Source organism: Chroicocephalus ridibundus, chromosome 4 (assembly GCF_963924245.1).
Source record: "Chroicocephalus ridibundus chromosome 4, bChrRid1.1, whole genome shotgun sequence".
NCBI lineage: Eukaryota > Metazoa > Chordata > Aves > Charadriiformes > Laridae > Chroicocephalus > Chroicocephalus ridibundus.
Window position 1 is genome coordinate 41,416,069 of NC_086287.1, and position 25,553 is coordinate 41,441,621.

The 25,553-nt window shown below is 43.5% G+C and overlaps 1 protein-coding gene across 4 annotated transcripts in view; it reads left to right on the forward strand.

Moving 5' to 3' along the window:
• SUSD6 (sushi domain containing 6) overlaps positions 1–25,553 on the forward strand; it is an 87,763-nt gene that overhangs the window by 39,452 nt on the left and 22,758 nt on the right. For 3 of the 4 annotated variants that reach the window (XM_063331469.1, XM_063331468.1, XM_063331470.1), the window contains one exon: positions 3,824–3,853. The exons of the other annotated variant lie outside the window; for it this stretch is intronic. In XM_063331469.1, coding sequence (XP_063187539.1) covers positions 3,824–3,853 — 30 coding nt within the window. The remainder of the gene's footprint in view (positions 1–3,823; positions 3,854–25,553) is intronic. 4 annotated transcript variants of the gene reach the window in all.

Sequence of the window (25,553 nt, forward strand, 5' to 3'; positions counted from 1 at the left end):
TGAAATACGTCTTTTTTCTCAGACCAGCCATGATACATTTTTTTGTCTGTAGAGAGATGCCTGATCGCAAGGGGCATGGGATGGAAGGAATAACTTTGTGTGCTTTTGCACAGAACTTTAAAGGAGATTAGTCCCTAAAGGCACATAGATTGCAACAGCTGCTGAAGTAAAACGTAGACCAACAGCTTACCTCTTAAAACAAAATCTCAGTTCTTGATGTAAATCTAAAAAGTCCTATTTATTTGACATATCATGGCACCTGAAAATGTCCCATGACCAATGCTCTTCAGCATCAGTGAAGGTTGAATTGGCCTTTGTGTGATAGAGCAGAATAAATGTTAGTTGCCAGATGCACTCAAAGCCAAGATGATGCTGTATGGAAAAGTCTGCTGGTGCTGAAAACTGCTGGAGGAGGAGCTGATCTCCTTTTAGTATTTCTGGCTTTTCGAGTTGGAAGGGAGAGGCTGCTGAAATCAGATATCCCAGACTTGTATATCTTCCTGGCCTGATTTTGGCATTGTATGTAATGAGGGGTGGGGGACACACACGTGAGAGAGTGACAAATTGGCAAGAACTGATAGTGAGAGTGGGAAAGGGACAAGGTCTTTTTGGATCTGGTCTGTCCTCATTTTTTTTTTTTCCAGCCTTGCTGTTATTGGTGATAGTGTCGCTGCCTCATTTCAGATGTAGGCCTGTCAGATATGCCTCCCAGCCTGGGGCTGGAGTGCACCATCCCCGACTGAAACTCCCATTACAGCTGCGGCACCTTCAGTTGAGTCTGTAATCAGTATGCAGATGCCTTGTGCTGCACAGGGCTGCTGGGTGGGGAAGGCAGCCACAATACTGGAAAGCCTTTTTGGTATCATTTTTGAGGCATCCAGTCACACTAACAAAAGCACTAGTTAAGCATGTCAGAAGGTCCGAGAGCGGTTCTGCATTGTTTCCCTTTCTGTGTTCCTTTTGCTTCAGGACCTGAAACCAGCTGCGGTAAACTGATCAAGGCAGATCATCAGCGAAATAGGATTAGGGTGGCTAGGCATGAACCATTTCCTGCAGGGGAAGTGAGAAAGTGAGTGCGTGTGGAGGGGAGCCCAAGATCGTAGCAGAGGGCAAGACGTGCAGGGGAACAAATCTTGGGGGAGGGGAAGGGCTTACTGAGGAGTGCTTCCATATACAGGTTTTCTGAGACTGGGAAGTAGCAACCCAGCTGCCAGTTGCTGGGAGGGATGGGGCTGCTCTATGATGCGTCATGGTCCCGGAGAGCTGCACCTGCAGCAGCACGCCAGCCATGAGTAACATTAATGAGCAAGTCAGCCGAGGAGCGGAGAGCCAGATGGAGAAACAAAGAATACTGGCGAGGCGCTTGGAAAATCATCTTCCCCTCATCTTTGTCCCCCAACCACCCCGCCATCCTTACTTTATTACTTTACATAGTGAAATCATTCAGAGCAGGCAGAGCAAAGCGATGTTAACATGAAGGAGGTGTTTGTATTAAATCTCTTGGTGGTAATGCTTATCTTGAATGCGGGGCCAACGTGACGTGCTCACAATTGCTACAAAAGCTGAAGAATGTTCTCATAAAAAGACAGACAAGCATGGAGACAATGGCTGGCTCAGCTCTGAGTGAGAAAGCAGAGTTTGTGATTCATATGTCTAAAACCATATGATGTGTATTGTATTGCAATGATTTTGCTATTTAGAAATTCTATTGCTTGAGTTCCAGGAGGCTTAGAGATATATTCATGTTCTAGGCAGAAATGTGTTCTCTTTGCCACGTGGTTAATGCAGAGGGCAGACTAATTTCCAGTCAGCAAGCATCTGGTCTGTCCTCTGGTAATAAATTGATTTTATTTATGCATGAATTTTTAAGGAAAATCTTCAGCACTTTGTCTCAAGCAATCTATCCAAATATCCTGGAGTGCCGTGAGATGAGTATGATAAGTTGCTTAGTCACTAAGCATGCTGCAGAATTTGGAGAAGCTGCTCCCTTTTCACAGGAAGATATCCATGAACATAAAAATAACTGCTGCGCATGTTTTAACACAAAACAAACACAGCATTTGGTGATGGGCAAGCAACGAAGCTATGTGAAAAGAGGAGGATTTATGGAAACTTCAGTGCTGTTCAGAAATATTTTTTGAGCTTTATCACTGTTAGGCTTTTTTTTCTCTGTCTGGCAGCCTCTCCAAGATTAGTTGGGTGAAATAATGGAATGAGCAGGCAAGGAGACTTGGAAAGCCAAGGACATGAAATGCTGAGGCTTAGTTCTTTGTCTGTCTCCTCTGTTTTCTTTGAGGGTTCATCTGGAATGTAGCTAAGAGCCAGGGTGCTTAGTAGGTAGAGATAGGGAATTTTTGAAGTATTGGAGGGGAGTAATAACAATGATTTTGTCTGCTTTTCTACAGATAACGCTTCTCCAATCTTTCTTTGTTACTGTGACTATTTTTTTTATTATTTTTTTTCTTCCCTCTCCATCCCATCTCTGGCCTTTAAGGTTATTCCCAAGCTCTCAAAGGCCTTGTGTTTATATCTCATTCACAGTGGTCCTCCTGTCTGGCGAGGCTATTTTTGGAAGGATGACAGGAGATCAGAATAAGTTGTTCATTAAATTTTAACATGTAGTCTCTAAAATACTCTGAAAGCTTCCTATCATTTGTGTTCCAAATGGTGTAATCACTCTCAGATTCATAAACAGCTCTGTCAGAAACCTATCAAAACATAGGTTGGTCCTTTCATTATTGATAATAGCATCACCTGGTCCTGGGAAATGCAAGTAAAGGTGTTGGTAAAAGTATTAAACATCTTGAATTAAGCAAACATCAATTCCCATGAAGAAGAGACTTTAAATATTAACCTTTAAAAATTAATAATAATGCAGGCTCAGTGAATCTAAGTCCATTTAGATTTACACACAGCCTGATTTTTGTTGACTGATCACGTGTGAAACGCTATAAAGCTAGCTCTTTAATTTCTAGGATTGCCATTAAAGTGATAAATTGAGCTTGAATAAACTGAAACGACTTCATTCCTGTGTGTTGTCTCTGACGCAAATGCAGCCAATCTGCTGCTTGCTGTTCTAAGGTCTTTTCAGTGCCAAGGTTATTCTGCACAGAAGCTCTTGGATACCGCTGGTATTTGTTTGCATTGCATAGAACAGCTTGTTAGAGCGCACTCCAGTCATTGAGCAGATTCAGACTTGTTCCTATTCTTTGGGAATCTGTGCAAAGCAGAGGTTTCCTTTGTCTCTAATTGTGCAGCTGAAAGGAAGGCTGCGGGGATACAGCTAAGGATGAATTCAATGGTCATGAAAACAAGGACACTATAAAATTGGATGGCCAGACAGAAATGTGGGAGGTGTTGTGCGTGAGCAGAGGATCTTGATTCTAACCTGCATGCTTCATGTTTGGAGAAATTACAGGGTCAGCCCAAAGACATGTGTAGTTCTCCATGGAGAAAAGGGGGAGCAGTTTTAGGTGCAACTCCTCTTTCTGGTCCCTTTGTAGAACTTAGTAAGAGCAGAGTAGTATAGAAGAGCACGGTGAGGAGCTGCAGAATAATGGCCAGGCTGCAAAGGTGGCTAGGAAGCAGATACAGACGGGCCCAGAATTAGGCTATTCAAATAATAATATTCACACTGTTAGTACACTGATACAGGCAGTGCTATTTAAGCAACTGGCTTGAAGGGAGTAGTAAGGGAGTAGTAAGTAACTCCTTCCTTCCTTCCTTCCAGACAGCTTGTTTAATTTTAACCAATTCTAATGGTTGACCGAGGAATAAAAGCAAGCATAATAGTAATCCTGATTTTTACTTTTGTCTGTCCTAGGTTGGCTCAGCAAATCCAAAGGACCTGCATGTGAGTAGACTTATATTCACTGCTGTATCATGAGAAATGAGTGTGATGTTTTACTGGTTAATACAAGTGGCTATGAGCTAGGATTCCCCATTATACTTTTGTTGTGTTGGATAGTCTGAGATCCATCTCTATGTCCCATTTCCACTTTTATCCCTGGTATTCAGGAAAGATGTCTGCCCTCAGTTCGAGAAAGGGAGATCAACTTCATATGTTTTACTGTGCTTGAAGGGATCCCTGTGCCTTCTATAGCATTTAACTTCAAATGACTCAAGAAAAAACAAATAGAATAAATATTTCATTAAAATGTGGAGAGAGATGCTGCTTGTGAGAGATTTGAGAGGCTGCCAGAGAGGACTGAGAGGACAGGGAGGGCAAGCTAAGGCAAAAAACCTTGTTTCCTTTAATCAAGAAAGGTGAAGCATGGCTTTGGATATATTCCGTTGGATACTCCTGCTTTTCATATCCTGTGCTTGGAAGAAGTCTAAAATCTTTCCTGTGTGCAAGTTATGGATGTACGTAACTTTGGGAGGAATTGCGAAGCGTTATTTGGCTTCTGTATCTGTTCTAAATGTAAATCTGTGGAGTAGGTATGTCCTTAGTGTGCTTACATGGGTGATAAGGGGGAAACAAGTGGTAGCGCAAGGTGGGTAGCCGTAGACTGAGTCGTCAGCTTTTGTGGCTGAATTTGTCAAAGCCCTGTGTTAAACCCAGCAGTCTGTGTCTAGATGAGAATTGCTAAAACACTGCAGGTAACAAGCTGCTGATAGTCAAGAGTGAAGGTAGGGTGCTGAAGGCACCTGAACAGCAAGCTCAAAAATGCTTGTACCTTTGTGAGAGTAATTGGAACCCAGTGACAGTATTATGGCATTGTCTCAAGAGGTTGTCTTGCTTATCTGTGTGCACTGATCTGCATCTCAAAAAACGTTTTCCTTTTAATGAACCAAAACCTCTGGGGAGTGTTCATCTTTCTCTGCAAGCAGGAATTCCCCTGAGGCTCTGCTGCTGCAAAGTGTTGGAAGGCTGTTGAAGTTCTTGCTTCCAGATGTCATTGAAGGGATTTGAAGTAACCCCTTAGGTATGGGGCTGCTTAGATGAGTTATAGGATGTGCTAGAGGGGACTTGTTGAAGAATAAAATGAGCTTTTTGGCCAGCCTGGTACAGTGATCCTTTTATTGTGGAAGGGGAAGGGGAACTTTTGGAGTTCCTGTGTTGAGAAGACTGCCTAACCTCAAGAGGTTGTGGGGATGCTTCCTCACTGCTTGTGTACCTTGGCCTGGCTGGTGTTGGATGGAGATATCTCCTGTGTTCCTTCTCTGTAGGGCCAATGCTGTGAATTCAAGGATAAGTGCATTTATCTGCTTGGTGTGTTAAGAAGTATTTCAGGGGAAGCAGAAGCCGAAGAATTGACTAGTAGGGTAGCAAAAGAGCATCTTTAAATCCTGCGGACTCAGCATTTTAGGTCTAACCAGCCATCTTAATTCAATAGGGAAAATCTTTCTTGTTAGAGAACAGAAGGAAACATTGCTGCTGCTTTTGAGATATATCGTTTACTTTGTCAGTAGAGGGAGAGGCATGTCTGATTGGAAAAATGTTGCCTTGCTGTTGAGTGAGATAAGCACCTCTGGTGGACATTGTCGTGAGTTTTCAACCCACAGACAGGTACAAAGTGTGGTAGGCCTGGCACATGCAGAGTCATAACTAGAAAGCCAGAGGCTGCTGCTGCTTTTCTGGCTTGAAGGAACATTTTCTGTTCCTGAGAAGATCATGAACATGATGTATAACGAGTTTTGTGTCAGACATACCCTTAGGCACCCATAAAATTGTCGGTCAGAAAGAGAATGAAGCTGTTTCGTGATCTTACCAATTTTGTTGTTTAGGCAACTTTGCATTTTCTTCTGCTTCTTTTTCAGCAGAGATATCAGTTGCTGAGACAGCAGGTGAAGTTATTCTGGTTTAGGTAGAACTAGAATATTTTGATGGAAATGGAGCTATCTGGAAACTCTTCAGGGTTAGAAAAGGACTAGAAGTGAATGGAGACTTGTAGGAAGGTGGTAGAATAGATTGAAGGTGAATGAGGATCATGGGAGAATACAATTCTAGGAAGGCGAGGGACACAGGAGTGCAGCAAAACAGGAAGGTGAAGGGTTTCCATAGGTGGAGTTGTGAAAAAGATCCTGGTGGTTTGAAAAGCCAATTATTGGCTTGGTGGTTAAGTAGTGTAAGTCCTGAAAGAAGGTAGTGTTTCAGTTATGCAAGCAGATTAGAATGGTTGTGAACAGTATGGCCTTGGGAGGGAGGACTCTAGTAGAAATACGTATGTGTGTGTGTTTATTTTTTTAATGGTTAGGTAAAAGTGTCTTAATGCAGGAGGATGCAGGATATGCCTTTACATCATCGGGCCTTTCAGGCTTTTCTATATGCAGCAGGACTGACTAATGAGACACTGGCAGAGAGTTTAAAAACTTGAGGGTTACAAAGTGTGTGTGCCCTCCAGGGACTGAAGCTTCAAGGCAGGAATGTCCTCAAGGCAGGAGCAGAGCAGGATGAAGATGTCAGTTACTGGAGCACTGGCTGTGCCTGCCTATAAGTGCTCCAACATGTCTGGGGACCTGGAGGGGGAGAGAAACTGCAGAAGCCCTTATAGCAACTGTGTGTGAAACAAGACATAGGGAGGAATTTCAAGTGGAAGTTGCTGCCATGTTCAGAGAAATATCTGTGGCTTTCCGAGAAAGTTCTACTTTTCTTAGTTTGTGTTCAGTTTTACAGTTAAAAGCTGCTTTGCTCTTCCCCTGTCCTGCATTTGTTTGGCTGCTACACCCGCTGTAGAGGAACACTGTAAACAAGATAAACCTATTAAAGCTGCTACACCCTGGATCCTTGTCAACACCGAGGTGCCACTCCCTGCTGGTGGTGGTGCTTTCCAGGTGGGGTCTGTGTGTCACTGTATGTGTGTGTTAGGAACTTCTGGTGCTGCCTCTATTCTGGACCACCCTGGAGACTTATCTCCGGAAGCTGTACCTGATGCAGCAGAGGCCTTTAGGAACCTATTTCTGGTGTGCCATACAAAACCCACAGCTGTCGATTTATCTTTGGCTAGGAGGGGAGAAGCGTGGGGGTTTTGTTTCTTCTAGCCTGTTCCACTCCTACCTTCAGAGCAGCTAACTTTGAAATTCGGAATCCTGGAGATGCGCCTGTTGTGTAATCTGTCTCCAGTAGTTCAAGTTTTAGGCCTGCTGACGTGCTTCTTGAAAAGGGCTGGTACTGTCAGAGTGGTGCTGAGCCACGCGTTACGCTGCAGCACACCTTTACTTCCCTTTAGCACAGGCAAAGCACCATAACTGTAATGGTCTGTATTATCTGTCTGTCTCTGGTTTTGCTTTCCCTAGTGAAAGTAACCTTTGAATGCTCCTGGAGAACAGCCTTCAGGTTTCATCGTAAACACTTCCTTGGAAGTAACTGGCTTAGGTTATAAGATACTAAGAAAAGATAAAGGCTTTATCATTTGAGTGTTTAGGTTCAGCTTTCACTTTTCTCTCAACTGAGGAAATTATTTGGTTTTGGTATGTAAGCTGAAAAATCTGAACATAGTGACAAACTGTGGTGAGTTTGCGTCTGAGTGCAAGTCTTAGTGAAATCCATGAAGATGGCAAATTTGTTTTTCCAGTTGTATTCTTTTAATCCTCCACTTCTTTGTCTTTCCCAACAAGCTAGTCTTGTTGCAAATATTGCTAGTAGCCCAAAGCAGAAATGAGTATTGCTGTGATGTAGAAATGTGATGTCTTTGAGCTAGCGTAATTTTAACCATCAGGCCTTCCCACTTTGAATCTCTTTATTTGCATTTACTTCTGAAATACTTAAATGTTATCTTTAAGTTGACAGTTTGCTTCGATGGTGGCTGTTTCCTCCGTGGCATTTAGTAAGCTAGACTCCACTTTTTGGAATAGTTGGGGGAGATATACATGCTGAGAGAGCTGAAGATGGATCCTGTACCAATAAAGAGCTCAATTTTGTGTCACTGAAGCAGTAGTGAAATGAATAGTTGTCAAATTTGGTCTGAGGCAGATCACAAGGCTGGCAGTCAGGCACCATTAGTGCATTTCAGTGTGGGAGAGGAGGTGCATGCAATGGTGGCCACATCACTGTCTGCTGGGGTAAGGCAATACCTCTGGTGGGCGAACAGACTTGAAGTGCAGTGTGGGTGCTGTGCTGGAAGTTCTGTCTCCGCTTAGCACCCTGGAGACCTAACTGCCTCTTGGCTCGTGCCTCCAGCTGTGGAGGCTCCTCAGGGCTGGAGCACCTTTTCAGAGCACTGTTTCTTTTCTTCTTTTCTTTTTTTTTTTCCTACTTCATTTTTTCCTGTCGGTGTTGCCTTGTTCATGTTTGCTACCACTTTAAGCAGCTCTTTGCAGTAATGAGCTGATCACTTGTAAGACTTGAATCCTTGGGTGGGCAGTGGTATGACTGCATGGGGGACAGGGGACATTGTAACCTGTCATCCGGTACGTAGGTAGGGCTGCTTTTAGCATCCTTGATTCTTGCTGTCAGTAAAACCAAGAGAGACTGGTGGAAACTGCTAATTAGGGGTGTTCTGAGGAGATTTATTCTCTGACTACAATCTGGGTGAGCAAAGACTTAACTATTTTACTGCATACCTCTGGCCACCTGCCACTTGTCTGAGGCAGGTCACGCTTGGCTGTGTCGGGTGTTGTGGAGCGATTTGAGGGGATGAAAATGAATGTTCTGCATCCTCTGACAGCAGGGAAAGCATCTATCACTAAGTCTGTTTCCATCCGCTGAACTCTTAACTTAATTAGTGGCTTTAAATGAGGGAAATTTTTCTCCAGACATTGGTTAGTTAGCAGCACAAAGGGAAGGGTGCCTGCAGAACTGAAGCTTTTGTGTTTTTCATTTTAAAATAATTTGGGTTTGGTGGCAGCATTTCAAAGCTGCTTACCAGTGTGCAGCCTGCAAAAATGAAGCCAAACACATCTCCCTTTCCAGAGCAGTCTTGTCACCTTTCTTTCTGTGGCAATAGAGGCTGGCCTCCTCATTAAACGCAGGTCCTTCTCTATAGGTAGGAGTTCAAACACTTAAGCGGCAGTAGGATGACTGAACTTTCAATGTGAAATAGCTCCTCTTTCTTTTCCAGCAGAGGGATTTGGGGCTCTTAGTTATTATTTCTGTAGTATTATAGTAGCTTCACCCAATCACATAGTGAAGTGGGAATTGCTGTAGACAAAACAGTTTGTCAATGGCAAATGTTTCAGTCTGTAGCTTGTTTTTCCAGTTAACCTGTATTTCACCTGGTGTAAAACTTAGCTTGAGTTACATCTCAGCCATTGTGGTGATGGGCTCCCTTTTCTCCTGTAGTGGGAGGCACTCTGGGAGACAGTAGGAAATGGTGAGTTGTAGGAAACACATTTTTTTTTTGCAGTAAATCCTGTAGTATTTAAAAAAGAATCATTACTTGAAGTTGGTTTTCCCTGGTCATTCCATGACTGGTATCGGAGGCAATGAAAGCTGAACACTAAATTGAAAACAAAACTAGAAAGCTGTCTGGTAACCATCTGTCAGTTGTTACAAATCGCATGGTGGCAGGATGAAACTTGTGCCCGATCTGGTCTCTGATCTCCCCACAGCAACTAGTTCCAGTTCCTTTCGCAGGGAAGTTGCCTGCTCTGCATCCCTTTGGAGTAGCTTTCTCCATGGGAGGGATTCTTCCCTGAGTCTGAGCTGGTTCCTGGGGTTGTCAGGATAGATGTATTTATGTTGATTAGTGTCTTTGAGCTGTGCTCTCCTATACCGGTATCTGTTGTGCCCAGTTTAATGACCAGCTGTAACATTTTTTTTTTACCGTCATGTGATTGTTTAGCAGTAGCAAGAGAGCAGTTGGGGACCTTTTGCTTTGCCTTTTTTTCCAGTCTTCCCTGAGCCCATCTTTGTCCCTGTGTGTGTGCTTGGAGAACACAAGGCTGTGGCGTACGGCTGCTGCGCCCCGGGCCCCCGCCCCGCACGCATGAATTCATCAGCTTGATCTTTCCACCCCTGCTCCTCCGGAGGGTCGGGCGGCAGCTGTGGCTCCTGTCAAGCATAATGCCGGGCAGGGAGCTTTGGGGAGGAGAGTTACAAAAGGCCCAGCTTAAATCATCTGTGTAAGGGCACAGCCGAGGCTCTGTCACCCAGGCCCCACAGCTTGTCTTCTGGTGCTATGGTTGTAATGACATTAGCATTTCAAAAAGGGGATTATCACAGCCCCCAGGTTCTGAGTGGAGGATATTTTGGCTGTTACTTGAAAAGCTGCTTTCTGTCTGTCTCTGCTTTTTTTTCCCCTGTGTATGGATCCTGAAGGGTTGGTGAAGGTGGCCACACCATGCTAAAAGTGCATTGTAGCTGTTGCGAGGTAGCTGGTTGTTTATTGGCCTAAATGTGGGCTGGTAAATGAGAAATTGTTGCTGCTAGCATTCTTTCTTACCGATTTGGAGTGACTGTGAAGATTTCCTAGTGGAAAAGCTGAGTTAAAGGGTCCATGTTGGGATCACAGCTGTATGCTAGAGAAGTATCCTGAAGTCATACTTACAGGAAGAAGTTAAGGTAATTATACTGGTCTGTCTTGTGTATTTCAACCAAAGGAAATGGGCAGCACATGCATCCTATTCATTGTCTGCCTTCCATACCTCTTTTGGTACCAAAAACCACTTTAAGGGCCCTGGCACAGAATTTCAGGGTCGTTCCTTGGGAAAATAATTGTATTTTTATAAGGTCTTGTTTAAAAACAAAAATTCCTCTAGTGAAATTTAACTCCTGAGTCTTGCAACTCTGTTGCATTACCCTCACCTCAGATCAATATTCTGTTGATCTTCGTTTTTCACTGAGTTCGCTTTCCCTTTCCGATGTTGCTTGTGCTGGAAACTTGCGTAAAGGCCTTACATAGGCTCTAGTGGAAAATCTGTGTAGTTGCCGTCTCCTCTCCAGTTCCATTAGCTGTAGAAATGACAGGTCAGACCAGGCAGGTTGGTCATCTGGTCCCTGGGGCAAGAGAACAAAGGGAATTGTCTTGTTTGCCTACTGGAGAGAGGCAAGAGTACTTTGTGCAACCACTTCAACCATGTCTGAGCCCTAAAATTGGTAGCTGACCCACAGTGTCCAAAACAGGAGCCCCTTGGCTTGAGCGTGGGAGCATGGTTGGAGGGCGTGGAGCAGAAAATGCTGGTGGTTGCCTGGAGCCTTGTCCTGAGTAGTAATGCTAGTGCTGTGTGTGTTGAACTGTTGAATAAGAAAGGGAAGGTGTGTTTTGAAGAGACGTTATTATAAGCATAGGTTGAAGTATTCACAGGCCTTAGTCTTCGTGTGTGCCCATAAGGACTGGTCTGGCCTGTTCCCGTAAGATGTAGTTCACCCACATGTTTTTGCAAAGCGGTGCTGGCTGTAGTCACGGCTGCCCCTTGCGCTGGGAGCAGCCACGAGCTGGGCCTCATGCTGTGAGTCACTGCTCCTGCAAGGGGACAAACAGACGGAGACCGTCTGGAAGACCTGTGTAGCTCTTCCTGAGAGAGACGGCAGGCCTGGGCCATAGATAAGCTGTCCCTCAGGGCATCAAGGAGGAGCAGAAATACAGTTTCCTCTGTAAACATGGCAAAGGGTACTTGGTGTGCTGAGGAAGGGAGGCATTTAACTTCTCTGTGTGAAAACAGGAACTGTGGAAGGCCTTCCAGGAGTGTGGTGGCTGCTGACAAGGTGTGTGTGCTTATTAGATGTATTTCTAACTCTACTAATTTCCAGGCCTGTTCTAATCTGCTTATTTCTGTAGAACACACATCTGTCTATGAACTCCCAACAAGGATGGAGTGTCTTAAATGTTAGATGCTCAACTGAACCTGTGCTGAGCAAAGGTGGGGCTTTTGGGTGCCCTGTGCCTCAGGTGAGCTGGACAGAAAGCACAGCGTGGCAGAGTCGCAAGTCGCTATGGTCACTCTGTCTTGTCCTCTCCTTTTTTTCTGTTTCTGCAAATGCACCAGCAGACACAGCTATGCAAACCTGCCAGCTGTCTCCATGCGAAGTTAGTCACTGAGTTGCTGTGCAACCAGCTCTTGTTGCACAGTCTTTCGAATTTGCGGTTAAACTTAGCTACTGTGCGTCTTTGGCTGGTTTGGGGATGTGTGAGTTTCTGCATCCTCTTTTCAAACCAACTTTTCTGATAGTAAATGATAGAAATGAAACCTTCAGTATTCAGGTGGAAGTAGGCTGGAGAAAAAGTAAAACTGTAAATCTCAATGCTGTGAACTAAAAACCTAAGAACTAAAGAATGCAGGAAACAACAAACAGCCTGGTTTCTAATCAAATTTTAGGTTTACTTGGGGGGAACCCTCTGTCTTTTCAATTTCAAGGCAATTACTGTTTTAAGGCTTGTAATAGAAAGATAAGGGCAGCAAAAAATAAAATGAATAAGTGCTGGTCATAACATTTGGTGGGATAAGAGCATTTATAATTATTATGGAGTAAGAGGAGGGGGAAAAAAGCATGAAGGAGAAAGTAGTTTTATTTCCCTTGCTCCCTGTTTGGATTAATGAATTTAATTACTTGGAAATAGCTAGTAGCAAACTTGTGGGTTTTTTCAAATGTACTTTTAACAAGACTGCAAATTTTAAAAGAGGAGGAGGCAATTCAGTAAAAATAATTGAAGATGTGAGTAAGAATTTAACTGCTACATCCCCCGTTGCAAGTGCTTCGTGTCTGTGGATGTTAAGAGACCTGAATTAATGTGCTTCTGATGTACTGGGAGGGGAGAAACCAGGGCAAGAAGACACAATTCTAAATGTAAGGAAGCAAGCAAGATACCGGTTTTTCAAATAGATCCTTATAATAAAGTTGTTCGTTCTTTTGTTCCTGTCAGCATAAAATAGAGACAAATATGGAAGCGAAATGGCTGAACAGAGTAATGGGATTCTGTCTGACAAGCAGCAAGAGTGCATAAGGTGGGAGAAAGGAGATCGGGCAGAATGCCAGAAAAGGATCTTTGTATAATAAAGTTTATGTCAGAAATTCCTCCTTTCTTGATGGTATAGTTTAGTTTCCACTAAATTGTTTGCTCTTTTGTCAGCTTAAACTGGTTTTTTTAAAGCGATATGGCAACTAAGCAAGTAGATAGCAAAGAAAAATAGCACTGCATCTTCTTTAAATTAGTGAAGGTACCTGGTGGGATGGCTCTGATGTCAGACATGTTTACCATCAAATGAAACTTTCCAAAGTGCTTGTGTCCCACTGGTAATCAGTTGAGAGAGGATGTTTTGAGTCATGCAAGCACCGCTGAAAATTTTGCCCAGTGTGTTTAACAGTCTGAAAGAGGGGTTTAGTATCCTGCTGCCTTAATTTGCAGGCAATACAGTACTGAAGGAGAGCTGCAAAATTCCCATGAGGACTGAGTAACATGAGATTACTCTTGAGTTACAGAGCAACTGAGTAACATCTGGAAATCCATGAAGAGAGACTGACACTAGCTTTCCCCAAAGTTTACTTGACTAGTAAGCAGATTGAGGCAGCATTTGGAAGAAGGCACAAATCCATTCCCTTAAACAATTTGCAGAAGGTGGCAGCCCATTCTGAGTTGTTTCAGGAAGGCCTTTTCATTTCCTCTTCGTGGGTTTGTACCCCCGACAATACTAATTATCTGTACTAAAAGTCTACCAGCAGTACAAGAGAGCTTCATATTTCCAGCTTGTCCAATTCTGTGATGAGAACAGGCATGTTGCCACAGCTGGCTGGGCCATGAATACTGATGCAGGGAAGCTTAATTCTCTATCTGCAGTTCTACCTGGAAAGATGCTTCTGTGTTCCCAGTTTGACCAGTAGCAACAGTCTCTTCTATTCTCATCAGCATTAGCGTGAGTCCCAGTGTGAGGGCTCTGCAGGGCATGATTTATTAGGAAATAGTATGCTGAATAAAGTAGTTTTGTGCGGCAAGGGTGAGGCAGTTTCTTGTGGTTTTCTTAGTGTGACCCTTTTTGTCAAGTCATCAGGAGGAGTGTTTGAAAGCAATGTGCCATGTTTGAGTCAGTCTTATCAGGTGCTCTACCATGCAACAAGCGTGTCCCCTGACTGGAGCCAATAGAGATGCTGTAGGACAAAAGTAGCCGTTCATTCTTGTCCTAGGAGCACCTCTTGAAAAGCCATCCTTCCTGTTCCTGTGGGCTACTGTGCCCCCAGAGATTGCCTTGACTACAACATAGTTCTGTCTGTGCAGGTATTTTGCACTTCTAGACAGGAACTCACTTCAGTCTAGTAGCCTGTGATTGCTCAAGAGGATTTTCACATTATGTTCGCATTGCTGTGAACCTTGTTTTTTAATGTTTTTAACCATTTTTACTGAGTGCTAAGTTCCTTAATATGTCCTAGTTTTGTACCTGCAGTTGCACGACCTCCTCTCAGAATGGAGCATTATGGAAAAACTACTCTTCTGGCAGCTTTTTGCAGAGTCTAGACTGGAAATCTGTTGCCAGTAAATGTGCTAGAGTGGGATTAGAAGTTTCCAAGCAGTGGTCTTCAGAACACATAAGACTAGTCCATGTAGTTCTTTTGCCACATGACAGCTTTGTATTTTCAAACTGCTTTAATTCTGTTGAAGTGGAGCTTTAAATTGTGTTTGCTTTCCAGTGCAAGCAGTTTCTGTTATTGTCAGAGGTATATGCCCCTGAATAAGAAGGTATACTATCACAAACTGCCTCTGTTATGGAGGAGTGCTCTTGTTGGAGTGTATTCTATGCACTGGGGTGACTTTCATTGCTGATGAGGAGTTCAAGAGGAGCAGGAAGGGGTAACTTCAATAAGCACAGCTGTTTAGAGGAAAACAGAGGTGCAGTTGAGTAGCTTACTTTTCCCTATGGAGTTACTGCAGAAGGAACGCTAGGCCTGGCAGTGTGGTTGTTGGAGGATAGTGTGGGATCAGTGTCTTTCCAGAGCAGCGGAAGAGATACTGTGATTTGGTTTCTGTTTACCCCGTGAGCTAAAGAGTAAATGTCAACTGTCTGATTGTCTCTTCCACCCTGAGAATAAGAGTGACAGTGACAGCTTTGATGTGCAATAACGAGGTTGCTGTGATTTGCGTTAATGGCTTTAAGTCCTGATGCTGTGGGGGCAGGGCTGTGAAAGTAGATCATGGCATTTAATATAAGACAGACACCTTGATTCACTTCATTAATGAAGGAAATTTTCCCTTTTACAGTCAGCCATACTGACTAGGAAGAAAAACGGGGAGAAAAGAAAAATCCAGTGTCATAATGCAGGTGACCTTTCCCAGGGCTTGGGAAGCTTTTGCTCTCTTTGTCCTCAGGCAAGATGCCAAGAAAAAGAGGGTGGAGAAGAACAGCGGGTCTGTCTTTTGAGGAACACCCTCCTTTTCTAGACATTAAATTCTGTTCTTACCTCTTGGGAAGTCACCTTTACCTCTGGTGGGAGTTGACACAGTATAATGGTGTCTTTAGTCACAAAATGGCCTTTTGCACGATTGCAGCAACCGTTTAAGAACTGAGAACCTATTTTAAGGTTTGTCATTGGGTAAACCTTTGGGAGAATGAAAAAATCTATTTCTCGGAGTGATAGATCTTGAACATGTATTTTAGAAACAGTAACTTTGAAATCCTTGGGTATTTCGTGAAAAGATCTAATCCAGAAATTTTGGAAAAGGGCTCTTTGTGCTTTGATCCCAACATAAGATCCTCTTGTGAGGTTTTAGAAGGCTCTTCAGTATACACACAGAGGGAATGTGGTGTCAGCTGGAGAATGTGTGGTCGAACTCTAGTGGTGCTCTGACTTGGGAGAAGGAGCAACAATTTGGGAGGAAAGGACACAGAGAAACTCTTGAGTTTAGATCAGTCTCCGGCTGTTCAGTATTTCATTAATACTCTGATGAAAGATACGTATTATTATGAGGAAGTCCAGTTGGGAAGTAATACTTTTAACTCTTCTCCCTTCTTTCTCAAACTTGAGCTACTTTCCACTGGGGCTAAGCTGTCTCCTAGCAGTATTGTTGTCTGCTCTCCACGTCAACTGCCAGAATATAGCTGTTCTTATGAGTAGCATCCTAAATCCTAAGCGTGGCTAAAGTGGCCTTTTCTAAAAAGTGAATAGGAAAGGCAGGGGTGGACAAGGGGCAGAATAAAGGATGGCGCTGCAGGCTGTCTAACATGATCAGCACTGTGAAATTGAATGCAACAGCCTTTGGACAGTCTTTGACTATAATTGTGTTGGCAACGGGAAGAAAGTTCTGACAGTGTCTGTGCTTGATGGGATGTATCTGGTGAGAGGGAGTCACTCCCGTGTGCTGAGCAAATTGTGTGGGGGTGGAAGAGATAGGAAGAAAGGAAAATTACCAGAAGTTCGAAAGAAGGGGCTGTGGAATCTTGTCCTGGTAGCTCCCTGCTGCCTGCTAAACACGGCTATGCGGTGCCTGTTGCTGTACTAGTAAAACAGGGGGTTTTCTGTTATTTCCTTCCCCCTAAAAGACTTCAAATCCCATTTTCCCCAATCATATGGAGGAGATGGGGAAACAAAGGAACAAAACCAGGTAAGCTCTGGTTAAAGGAGATACTGTTTTTGTCCTTAGTATCAGAAGGGCTTTGTAATATCTGCTGTTGATCCATAGGCTTCCTAGGTGGTGTTTGTTCAAGACACTGTGTTCCTAGCAAATTTGACCCACGTGATCAAGATTGGGCATTTTGGTTTACATTGTCACCCCTATAATGCTTATTCTTCCTCATTAAATGCATGTGCTTTTCTCTGAAATTCTCTATGTTGGTGTGAAAAAGAGATCAGTTACAGAACAGTAACTGATAGATTTAGTAAATGGAACTCTGTTTTACTGTCTGGAGGCTAGTTTACCGGCATCAAAATAGCCTTCCTCCCTGCTGTGTTTTCCCACCAGTTCTCAGGCATAAGACATCCGTATCTCTTATTTAAGTGTTCTCAAGGAGCCTGCATACACAGTCAAGAGACTTCCCAAGTGTGTTTCTCTGGGGGACAGCATTTCTGCTATTTTTAGCATGATTTCTTTGGGGCTTCCATTTCCTTTGTGTGAGAAACCTCACTAACTTGTAAGAGGTTGAGTCTCGAAGTTACATGGGAAGCTTTCACTCCACTACCAAGAAACCTGTAAGCCCTGTCTGGGCATTTTCACCAAAGACTGAGCTCCCCTGAGCAGCTGAAGAGACATCATGGTGTAGCCTGGCATAGAATTACTACATCTTGGAAACAGTTGGTGTAGGGGCACTGTCTGTGTACTGTTTATTTTCACCGTGTCTGGGGTCTTCATTTGTGTCAACTGGTAAACTCCGTCTGGCCATAATGCTCGGTGGTTTATTGCCTCTCTACTGAACTACAATCCAGAGGGTGTGATGGGAGAAATTTGAACATCTGCTGCAGGGAGAAAGAAAAAATGCATTAGCTTGTGAATCGTCTACTTAAATGAGGAGGAGAGACTTTGCAGTTCGTGGAATTCGTGGAGCGTAGAGAGATGCTGAATTCTATAGGGGATATGGCGGTAAGGCTGGGTGACAGTCCAGAAATAGCAGTAGGGATGTTGAATTAGTTAGCATGGGAAGTGTTCAGATGTAGACGTGGTGATTGCGAGTGTGCTAGAGTTAGTGGCCTGTACATCTGGCCTGCTCTTCAGCTGCCTTTTTGGGAGGGCACAGGTCTCCTGAAGGCCCTGTGCTGTATCTACCAGCCCTGTGTGGATGTGTAGTGCCTTAGAACTAACTGAACCCTCTGTCTGGGGAGCCCCATGCAAGAGGTGCTTTCTTCAACTCCCTGAAAGTGACTTGTGAACATGTATGGGGTCAGCTTTTAGGATATGGGGTGCCCTATGTGTTGAGGGATCTTTTGTATCTTGCGTTTTTCTTGAAAGCGTCCGATGATCTGCTTGTGAGCTGCCTTTTCACAGAAATGGGGCTTGCTGAGTCAGTGCCCAGGACCTGCAGGTGTCTGGTTGAAGCCAGGCTCTATGGGCAGAAGCCTGGTGAGGCCTGGGAAGGTATGTGCAAGGCAGATTCAGCAGTTGGATCTGTAGAGGGTGGGAAATCTAGCTGCAGTGGTAGTTAACACTGAGTGAGAGAACTCTGGTGAGAGAACACAGAGAAGAAGAATAGCATAACCTCTGCCCTCCCCTGGTTTAAGCTTTTGATAGTGTAAGCACTCTTACTGGAAATAAACAGATGCTCCCCCCCCCCAGCCCCTAGATTGAGGGGGTATTAGATGGGAGCAGTGATACTGGGGAAGAGCTGGGATTTGGATCCTCGCTGCCTACCACATGCATTCATGTGATGATGTGGGAGGCAGGTCTGGGTCCAGCTGTGTGAGCGTGAGGGCTCCCCAGGGTGTTCTCAGCATTCCTTCCAGCTCTGGCCCCAGCTCTGCAGAAGCTGGGAACGCTCATGAATTTTCCTCCGTTTGTGCTCAGCAGAGCACTTCCTGTGGCATTCAGGCGTGCTTCAACAGCTTCCTCTGCTGCATTCTTCCCTGGGGAGCATCTGAAATGCTCTTTTTGTGTGTAAGGGACTTCTTAAAACTGCTTTGTTCTTGCATGGCTTGGGAAAGATTGTGTTGTTGTTTTTAGCTGACGGGCTATAACTTCTCCTACTGTCTTGGTTGATCTTGCTTAATGTTTCCATTCCAAAGTCTGAGTCAGAAGAAGATGGTTGTGAAATCTTTCTGCTACATCAGTGTCTATAGATGTGAGATGTATTCCATGTTGACCAGAGTACTGGAAGGAATTTTTATGTTCTAGGAAATTATGAACTTAAAAAAGAATAAATAAATCTTTCCTTTTAACAATTATTTTTCTTTTGGAATAATCTGGGCCTCCCACCTCATCCTGTTTCTCAGAATATAATAGAATTGGGCTATTATAATGACATTTTATAATGTAAAGTTAGCATTTCATTCTGGTAAGTCTTCTGTCTCTCGTAGTGAAGACAAGGTGGTTCTGCACCTCTTGAAACCAAATTTGAAATGTTGTCCTGCTGAATTGACAATTTAGACAGAAAGGAGCAGGCAATTTAAATGTCACCGAAATGTACTAAAACTGTCTTTGCAGGTAAATGCTTAAAAAAACCCAACAACCAAAACCCAACCCAACCAACCAAAACATCCAAGCAACCAAAAAAACCAAACAACAAAACCAAAAATCAAAACAACAACAAAACCCAAACAAAAACACTGCACACCCCAAAACCCCAACTAACTACACCATCTCTTTTATGAAGCTAGGTAGTTGAAATAGGAGTTGAAATTATTGTCTGATATGCGGGAATGCTGGAGCTGAGCAGGAATTTTCTCATGCATGTTTGATAGAAGATGGCTGTGAGCAGGAGCAGTAGGACTTAGGAAGGAGAAGGCAAAACTGAAGAGGGACTGCTTGATGCAGTAAATGCCGACTGGAAAGTGCATAGGACAAATAGCAATGAAAATGTTTTCATGTTGTTTTGGTGGTGTTCTGGTATTTGGGGAAGCAAGGTTTTGTAACAGTATCTGCAAATCAGCTGAGTTGTCTTGAAGAACCTGGTCTGCAACAGTCTCTTCTTTTCAATAAGGCAGTGTCCTAGACCCCAAGGTCTGTCTGGTAAGAAATGGTAAAAGTATAATTCAGGCTTGGCCTGTCAAAGTCAAGAGCCATGCAGGTAAAATGCTATTGTTGAGTTGTGATTCTGGGTACTTTATGCAACCAAAACTCATTTTCACACTGTTGTTATCCTGCTAACTGTGTGTTGCCTTGAGAAATACTCTTGCTTGTTTAGCGAGAACTGCTCTGAAATGATTGATGATGCTGTATGGATAAGATGTAACTGAAAGAAGCCACTTGAGAGAGCTGAGTAAATGAATACCTCAAAACGATAAATGAAACTTAATGAAATGCCATGAATAACATAAAAATACCAGCTGGCACAAAAGGAACCTTGTCGAGTTAAAACCAGACGGTGACACTGCAAGATGGTAGTGCAGCATATGTGTCCCTAGCCATGTGTTTGTCCTGTTTATGACGATAGAGATTGAAGTAAATTCCTGGCCAGAGAGACCTGTGTGGAAGAACTGCTGAACTGTGAAATCCTGCATCTGGGTTGGCTTTCTCCTATAGAAAAAGACAACACAAATATTAATGCAGTCAAATGAATCTGTAAATCTTTGAAATTAATCACATTGGTGACAAGGGCCCTTAAACCATCACATTGGGCTCTCCAGACTACCTGAAACTCTATATTCACAAAGGCAGGCAGAAAAGCTCTCTGAAGAGGGAAGCTGAGGCAGGGAAGCAAAAGCTCAGGTGAGGTAGCGGTGGAGCATGTCTCTGGGCCTGGGTCCCTTGTGCCTGGGCCTTAGTTCCAGCCACTAAGCTGCAGTCTCTTGCTTCAAAATTTCATCCCCTGATGTAGGGATCCGTAGGCTCTGAGTCAGTGATGGGATGTGTTTTGGCTGGCTTTGTGGCAGTAGGTAGGAGCTGGAGTTGTGTGTCTCCAAGGCTCTTGAGCATCTGTCAGGCCAGCTGTGCTCCAAACACACCAGGAAAGGAGCAAAAGCAACCCCATAATAAAGCATTCTGAGAGTGTTTGCTTTCTTAAAGATTTAACTTGGTATTTTAATTGTTACAGAACAAAGAATCTGTCTAGGTTACCAGGGAATACAAATAAGAAGCAAAGGATATGTATAGTCCTGTATTTCTTGTTGCTCAGAAGCAGAGAAGCGTAGAGAGGCAGGACTGAAGATTAGCAGTCCTTGAGGAGATCTGGTCTCTTTCCTGAAGATTTTGTTTTGAAAATAGCTGTGCTGTGGGAGGTTGGGTTGTATGTTTTATAATCTCTTTTTATGTCAAATGGAAAGAATGGTATTTCATCTCTTCTTATGTTGTCGTCACACATCTAGGGCTACAAATGGGTCCCGTCTTGGCCGTTGCTACCTCTAACCTTTTTTTGTTATGTGCTTTTTCAGCTGGATTTTTTGACTTGCCTGTGCTTTGATTCCAATGGCTATAGTGAAAGTGTCAAAGGGCAAGTAGCATTTTGAAGGGTGAAAACTTCTACGCATCTTTTCTGTGCACTTTTCTTGCCAGGTGTGAAAGGAGCTTGTTTTTCAAATGGTTTCCCAATCCTGGCTTGTTTCAGTGTGACTTTGTTTATCCTGTGAGTGTGTGGGATGAGGGGCTAGAAAGACAGAATGGAAAATTTCATGTTTGCTGCTAGGTATGCTTTTGATAATTTGCTAATACCTCTTGTTTGGCCATTTGCTAATTCGTATCCATTGAGTTGCTTAGAGCTTTTGGTAGGTACTGGGAAAATGGAGATATAAAAACAAGCACTTTGAAGCTATTACATGTGTATAACAGGACAGTCTTCTCAAAGGAGCTGGCTGAAAGTCTGAATTATTTTATACACTGCATTTGTAAGGATTATACTAAGTTGCCATTTACTTCCCATGTGCCATTTGATCTCCAGCAGAATCTGAGTGGGTGGAATGTGTGGGACTCTGCCTGTTCTGCCAGAACTGATGGTGTCTTCTGTGACTGGTAAATCAAAGTAGCAGCAGCATCCCGCCAGACCTTGGTGCCTCTTCTAGTCACGCTCCAGTCACGAAGCAAGCTTACTGATAGCTTCACTGGGTTACCTCCCTTCTTTCCAAAAAAACCTTTCTGGTTACTTGCATTGCCAGTAAATAGAGAAGACCACATACTGAGTAGCTGTTAAGTTTCAGTGCAGGTTATACAAGGTCTGACACCACCTTCTCTACTGTCATGTTGCTAGCTCTTAAATTGCCCAACACTGTTAAAGTTTAGAAAGGTGTATCATAGCTAGCTCTTCTCAGTAGAAGAAACTTCTTACTTTGCTTTGACACTTACTTCTTCAGCTTCACACTGTGTGTCCTACAGCTTTTGAATTATTAGAGTCTGGATTGGGTCTGTATCAGCTAATCAGTTCAAGAAGATGTAGCCGGTTGAACTTGCAGCATAACTGCAGCAGCTCTAAGACTTTGGTCTGTGGAAGAGCTAGGTTTGCCATGTGGAGTACTTCTGTTGTTCTAGTCTGAGGTGCCTCACATTTTGAATGGAATGACTTGAGTGTTCAAGTGGGGCTATTTTTGTTTTCTGCCAGGCTCTGTAGAGAAGTTGCTTGCGATGCTGAGCCTCCTGTAAAGCCAGCAGAAAAGATGACTTAATATTTACAGCTAACCTAACCACATTTAGAGTGAAAATATGAAGTGTGCTTAAGAGAGGCTTTCCGTTGAGACAGGGTTAATAACTCTTTACAGTTCTGCCCAGTCAGTGGTGAATGATTTGAGTGCTTGTTCTGACAAGTCCCATGACAGAGATGAGTCATTCTTAAAGGATAAACAGATCTGCCCAGATATTAGATCCTGATATGTTCAATGGTCCTGAACAGAGCCAAAGGTCAGAAGAGAAATGTCATGGCAGGATGAAAAAGTGTTCTCCGGTGTGTGCTGATACATCAGACTGAGGTTTCAGGATTGCTGTCCTTACCCACCTTTGCCCAGCAGAGCTGTCCGTAGAGGTACTGCAGAGGGAAGCTTCAGTAACCTAGGGCTTTGAGCTTCCCAGTTCGGTTTCCACACAGATGAAAGTGGAACAACGTTTAGCACAAAGCAATCTCCTGTGTGCGTGCCATTACTAGATCAGCCTTGGCCAAACTTCCAAATTAGTACTTTTTGGATAGGCTGAGTCAGAGGCAACAGCTGCTGCTGCTGCTGAAAGGATGAAAAATGAATCAGCTGCAAAAGGCTCATTAGTGAACGAAGGAGGCCTACCAGAGTAGAGTTTTAAAGTGCCTTGGATAATGTAGGGATCTTTCTGTGCACATGTAAGAAGATAGAGCTCCTTTCTAAACTCTCAAATTCTTACGTCAGATATTCTCATGTTCCCTTGGAGTTTAGGACTGATTCTTTAGCAGATTCATGACTGTGCAAGTCTCAGAATAAACCATAGCAGAAGGTAGGCAGGAGCTGGCCTCTTGGCTAAGGGGGAGCCGAGTGTTGTGTAGGTTGTTGATGACTGCCTGAGTTCCACCTCCCAGTGGAAGGACAGCAATGGACTCCTACTGCTGTCAGTGTTACCAGCCAGGTGACGTGTCATCCAGAGCTTGAGTGGGCATACTGGAGCCTACAACAGGGACATATTTTGGGAAACTGCCATAGCAAGAACTTCTAAGGCCTTATTGGAGAAAGGAACTGAATTACTATACTAGGCTGAAGTTTAGGGATTGTAAATGTTTTGTAGTCATATGGAAATCCACAATCAAGTGAAGCCTTCTGAGGCACTGCTAATTGTCACTTGCTGGTAGAGATGAGTTTTGCTCTGCAGTATCCTGGTGACATGTTTCCCCTGTGTCCTCACCTCATGTCAATAGAGGGCCTGCATTTATTTCAGTCAGGACTTACAGACCAGTTAGCCCAAATCAGTCATCACTGTCCTATGAAAACCTGGTGTCCAAAATCAGCATGAATGTCTGATAGTTACGCTTTTTCCTATCATGTCTCATTGTTTTTGCTGAAGAGCCAGATGGTTTTCCTTAGACCAGAGCCCATAGCGCGTGTCAGGCTTTTTACCTACAAAGACAGCCTTGGGGTGTTACTACATCCAAAATGAAAACTACCTCGAACAGCCAAGGAAACAGCAGGTAAATGTGCAGATTACCTCTGAACTAAGACCAATTTTTAGTTTTGTAGGTTTCTGGAAAGAGATGAGCAGGGACAAGACGAGAATCAAAGCTGTGTGAAGAGTGAAGTTGAAGTTTAAAATTAGCACCAGTAATTGAGGACAGTGGATGTTACTTCAGTTCAAATGCCATGCTAATACCTTTCCAACTAACCTGCCTCTACACAGTAGGTGCTGTAAGTTCCTGCACAGCTGCCTGTTCCTTTTTTGAAAGAACATGCTTGTTGCAATTTAAAGTAAGGTTTAGAATTGAATGAGCTGCCAGTGAGAGAAAGAGAGGCCCCTGATGAGTGTTTGCTGTCTCTGCCCAGTGCAGCAAACACTTTTGGACTCTTTACATTTCTTAATAATCAGAATTCAAACTAAAACACATATGCAACTTTCTTAGGGGGACCCTCTTAATCAAATTTTTGAAGGGAGAGGGAAGTCACAAAACTAGCTGGGTGCTACTTACGACAGTGGGTTTGGGTTTCAAAAGCAGAATCTGGGACCCTGCAGATTATACAGTGTTGTTACAGCACTTGCTTAATTTTCTTCTCTGAACACGTGGAAGTAATTATGGGGTGGTTGGAAGAAGGCACAGGGAGGCCGGAAGCAGACTTGAAAAACAAAAGCAAATGGAACATGTGCCACTTGGAAAGCTGCGCTGTGCCCGAGGGGAAGAGCAGGCTTCTGTATTAAACTGGCCATTCTAGTGCCACTGTACCGCTGGCTCCAACTGCAGCCCAGATGTAAATTGTTTATACTGTCTTGGCAGTATGGGATGCTGTTAAGTACCGATCAGCTGGTCTTCATCGTTACTGGACCTGAGCAAGCTGCATGAGCTTCCACATACATCACCAACAGCAATTTCATTTATTTATTTGTGTGTGTGTGTGCGCGCAACAATAAGATCACTTTATCAGAAGATCTTAAAAGCACTTCTGCAGCTGTTCCTGGTTTGTTTCCTCCTCCTTGTTAATGTTTCCGGCATTAATTTGTCAATCCTTGCTTTGTTTAAAAGCACCAGGTTTTTGTCTTATGATTTTGTGTTATCCTGATGTCCAGAACGCCCGGTGCGGATGAGAGCCCTACTGCAGCCGGCCCTGTGCAAACATAACGCAGAGCCAAGTCTGAAAAACTTGGCAGTGTTAGTCTTAGAGCCTGTCAGGCTGAATCATTCAGGAATGTATCTGGGGGGAGTGCATTACAGGTGGGCCTATTACGGGGAAAATAATACAGTTGTCATAGTGAGTAGCACTCTTCTAGGGAGGCAAATCTGCTGCTAGAGTGCAGTTGTGTTTTCGTTGCTGCTTTCCATCACAGAAATCTTCCTTTCCCACACGTGGTTCTTTCGTTAGCCCTGGATTTTGTGTCTCGGTTTTCCCTGCCTAGCTTACAGTAAAGTCTGTGCTCCTGTTCTGGAGGGGGAAAGGAACTTGAAAGGCATAAAACTTATTTTTCTGCTAAAATTTCAGTGAGAGAGGGAGTTGTCTAACTGAAGCAAAGCTTTCTAAGGGACAGAGAAAAGTACATTTTATATTAAGTCAGTTTGTAGCACTCTAGAAGCACTAGTGCCAGCTTCATATAGCCTAAACATTTTGGCTCTCATAGAATGTAAATAGAATTTGCATTTTAGAGCAAGCTTTGATGCTAATGTTTTGGGTTTTTTTAGGAGAGAGATAAGCCACAGGGAAAAAAAAAATCATATTTCTAATAGAAAGACAAGACCCATAATTAATGTTGCACTAGCAGGCTTCCTCCATGGTTGGCTAATCACAGCTGAGTGTTAATAACCATAGAGTTTTTTTAAATACTGTTGTAACATGTTAATTAAGATAATTTGGCTCCATGTGTCTCTTGAGTTACCAGATGGCGACTGCATTGGTGGAAGGCAGCAATTAGAGTCTTTTCTTTCTTCCTTTTTCTTCCCCTGCCCTAAAAAAAAAAAAAAAGGCAGCTTTGGTGTGGATGGGATGGCTGTGTGAGGGGTGCCTGTTACTGTACACAGTGTAAGTG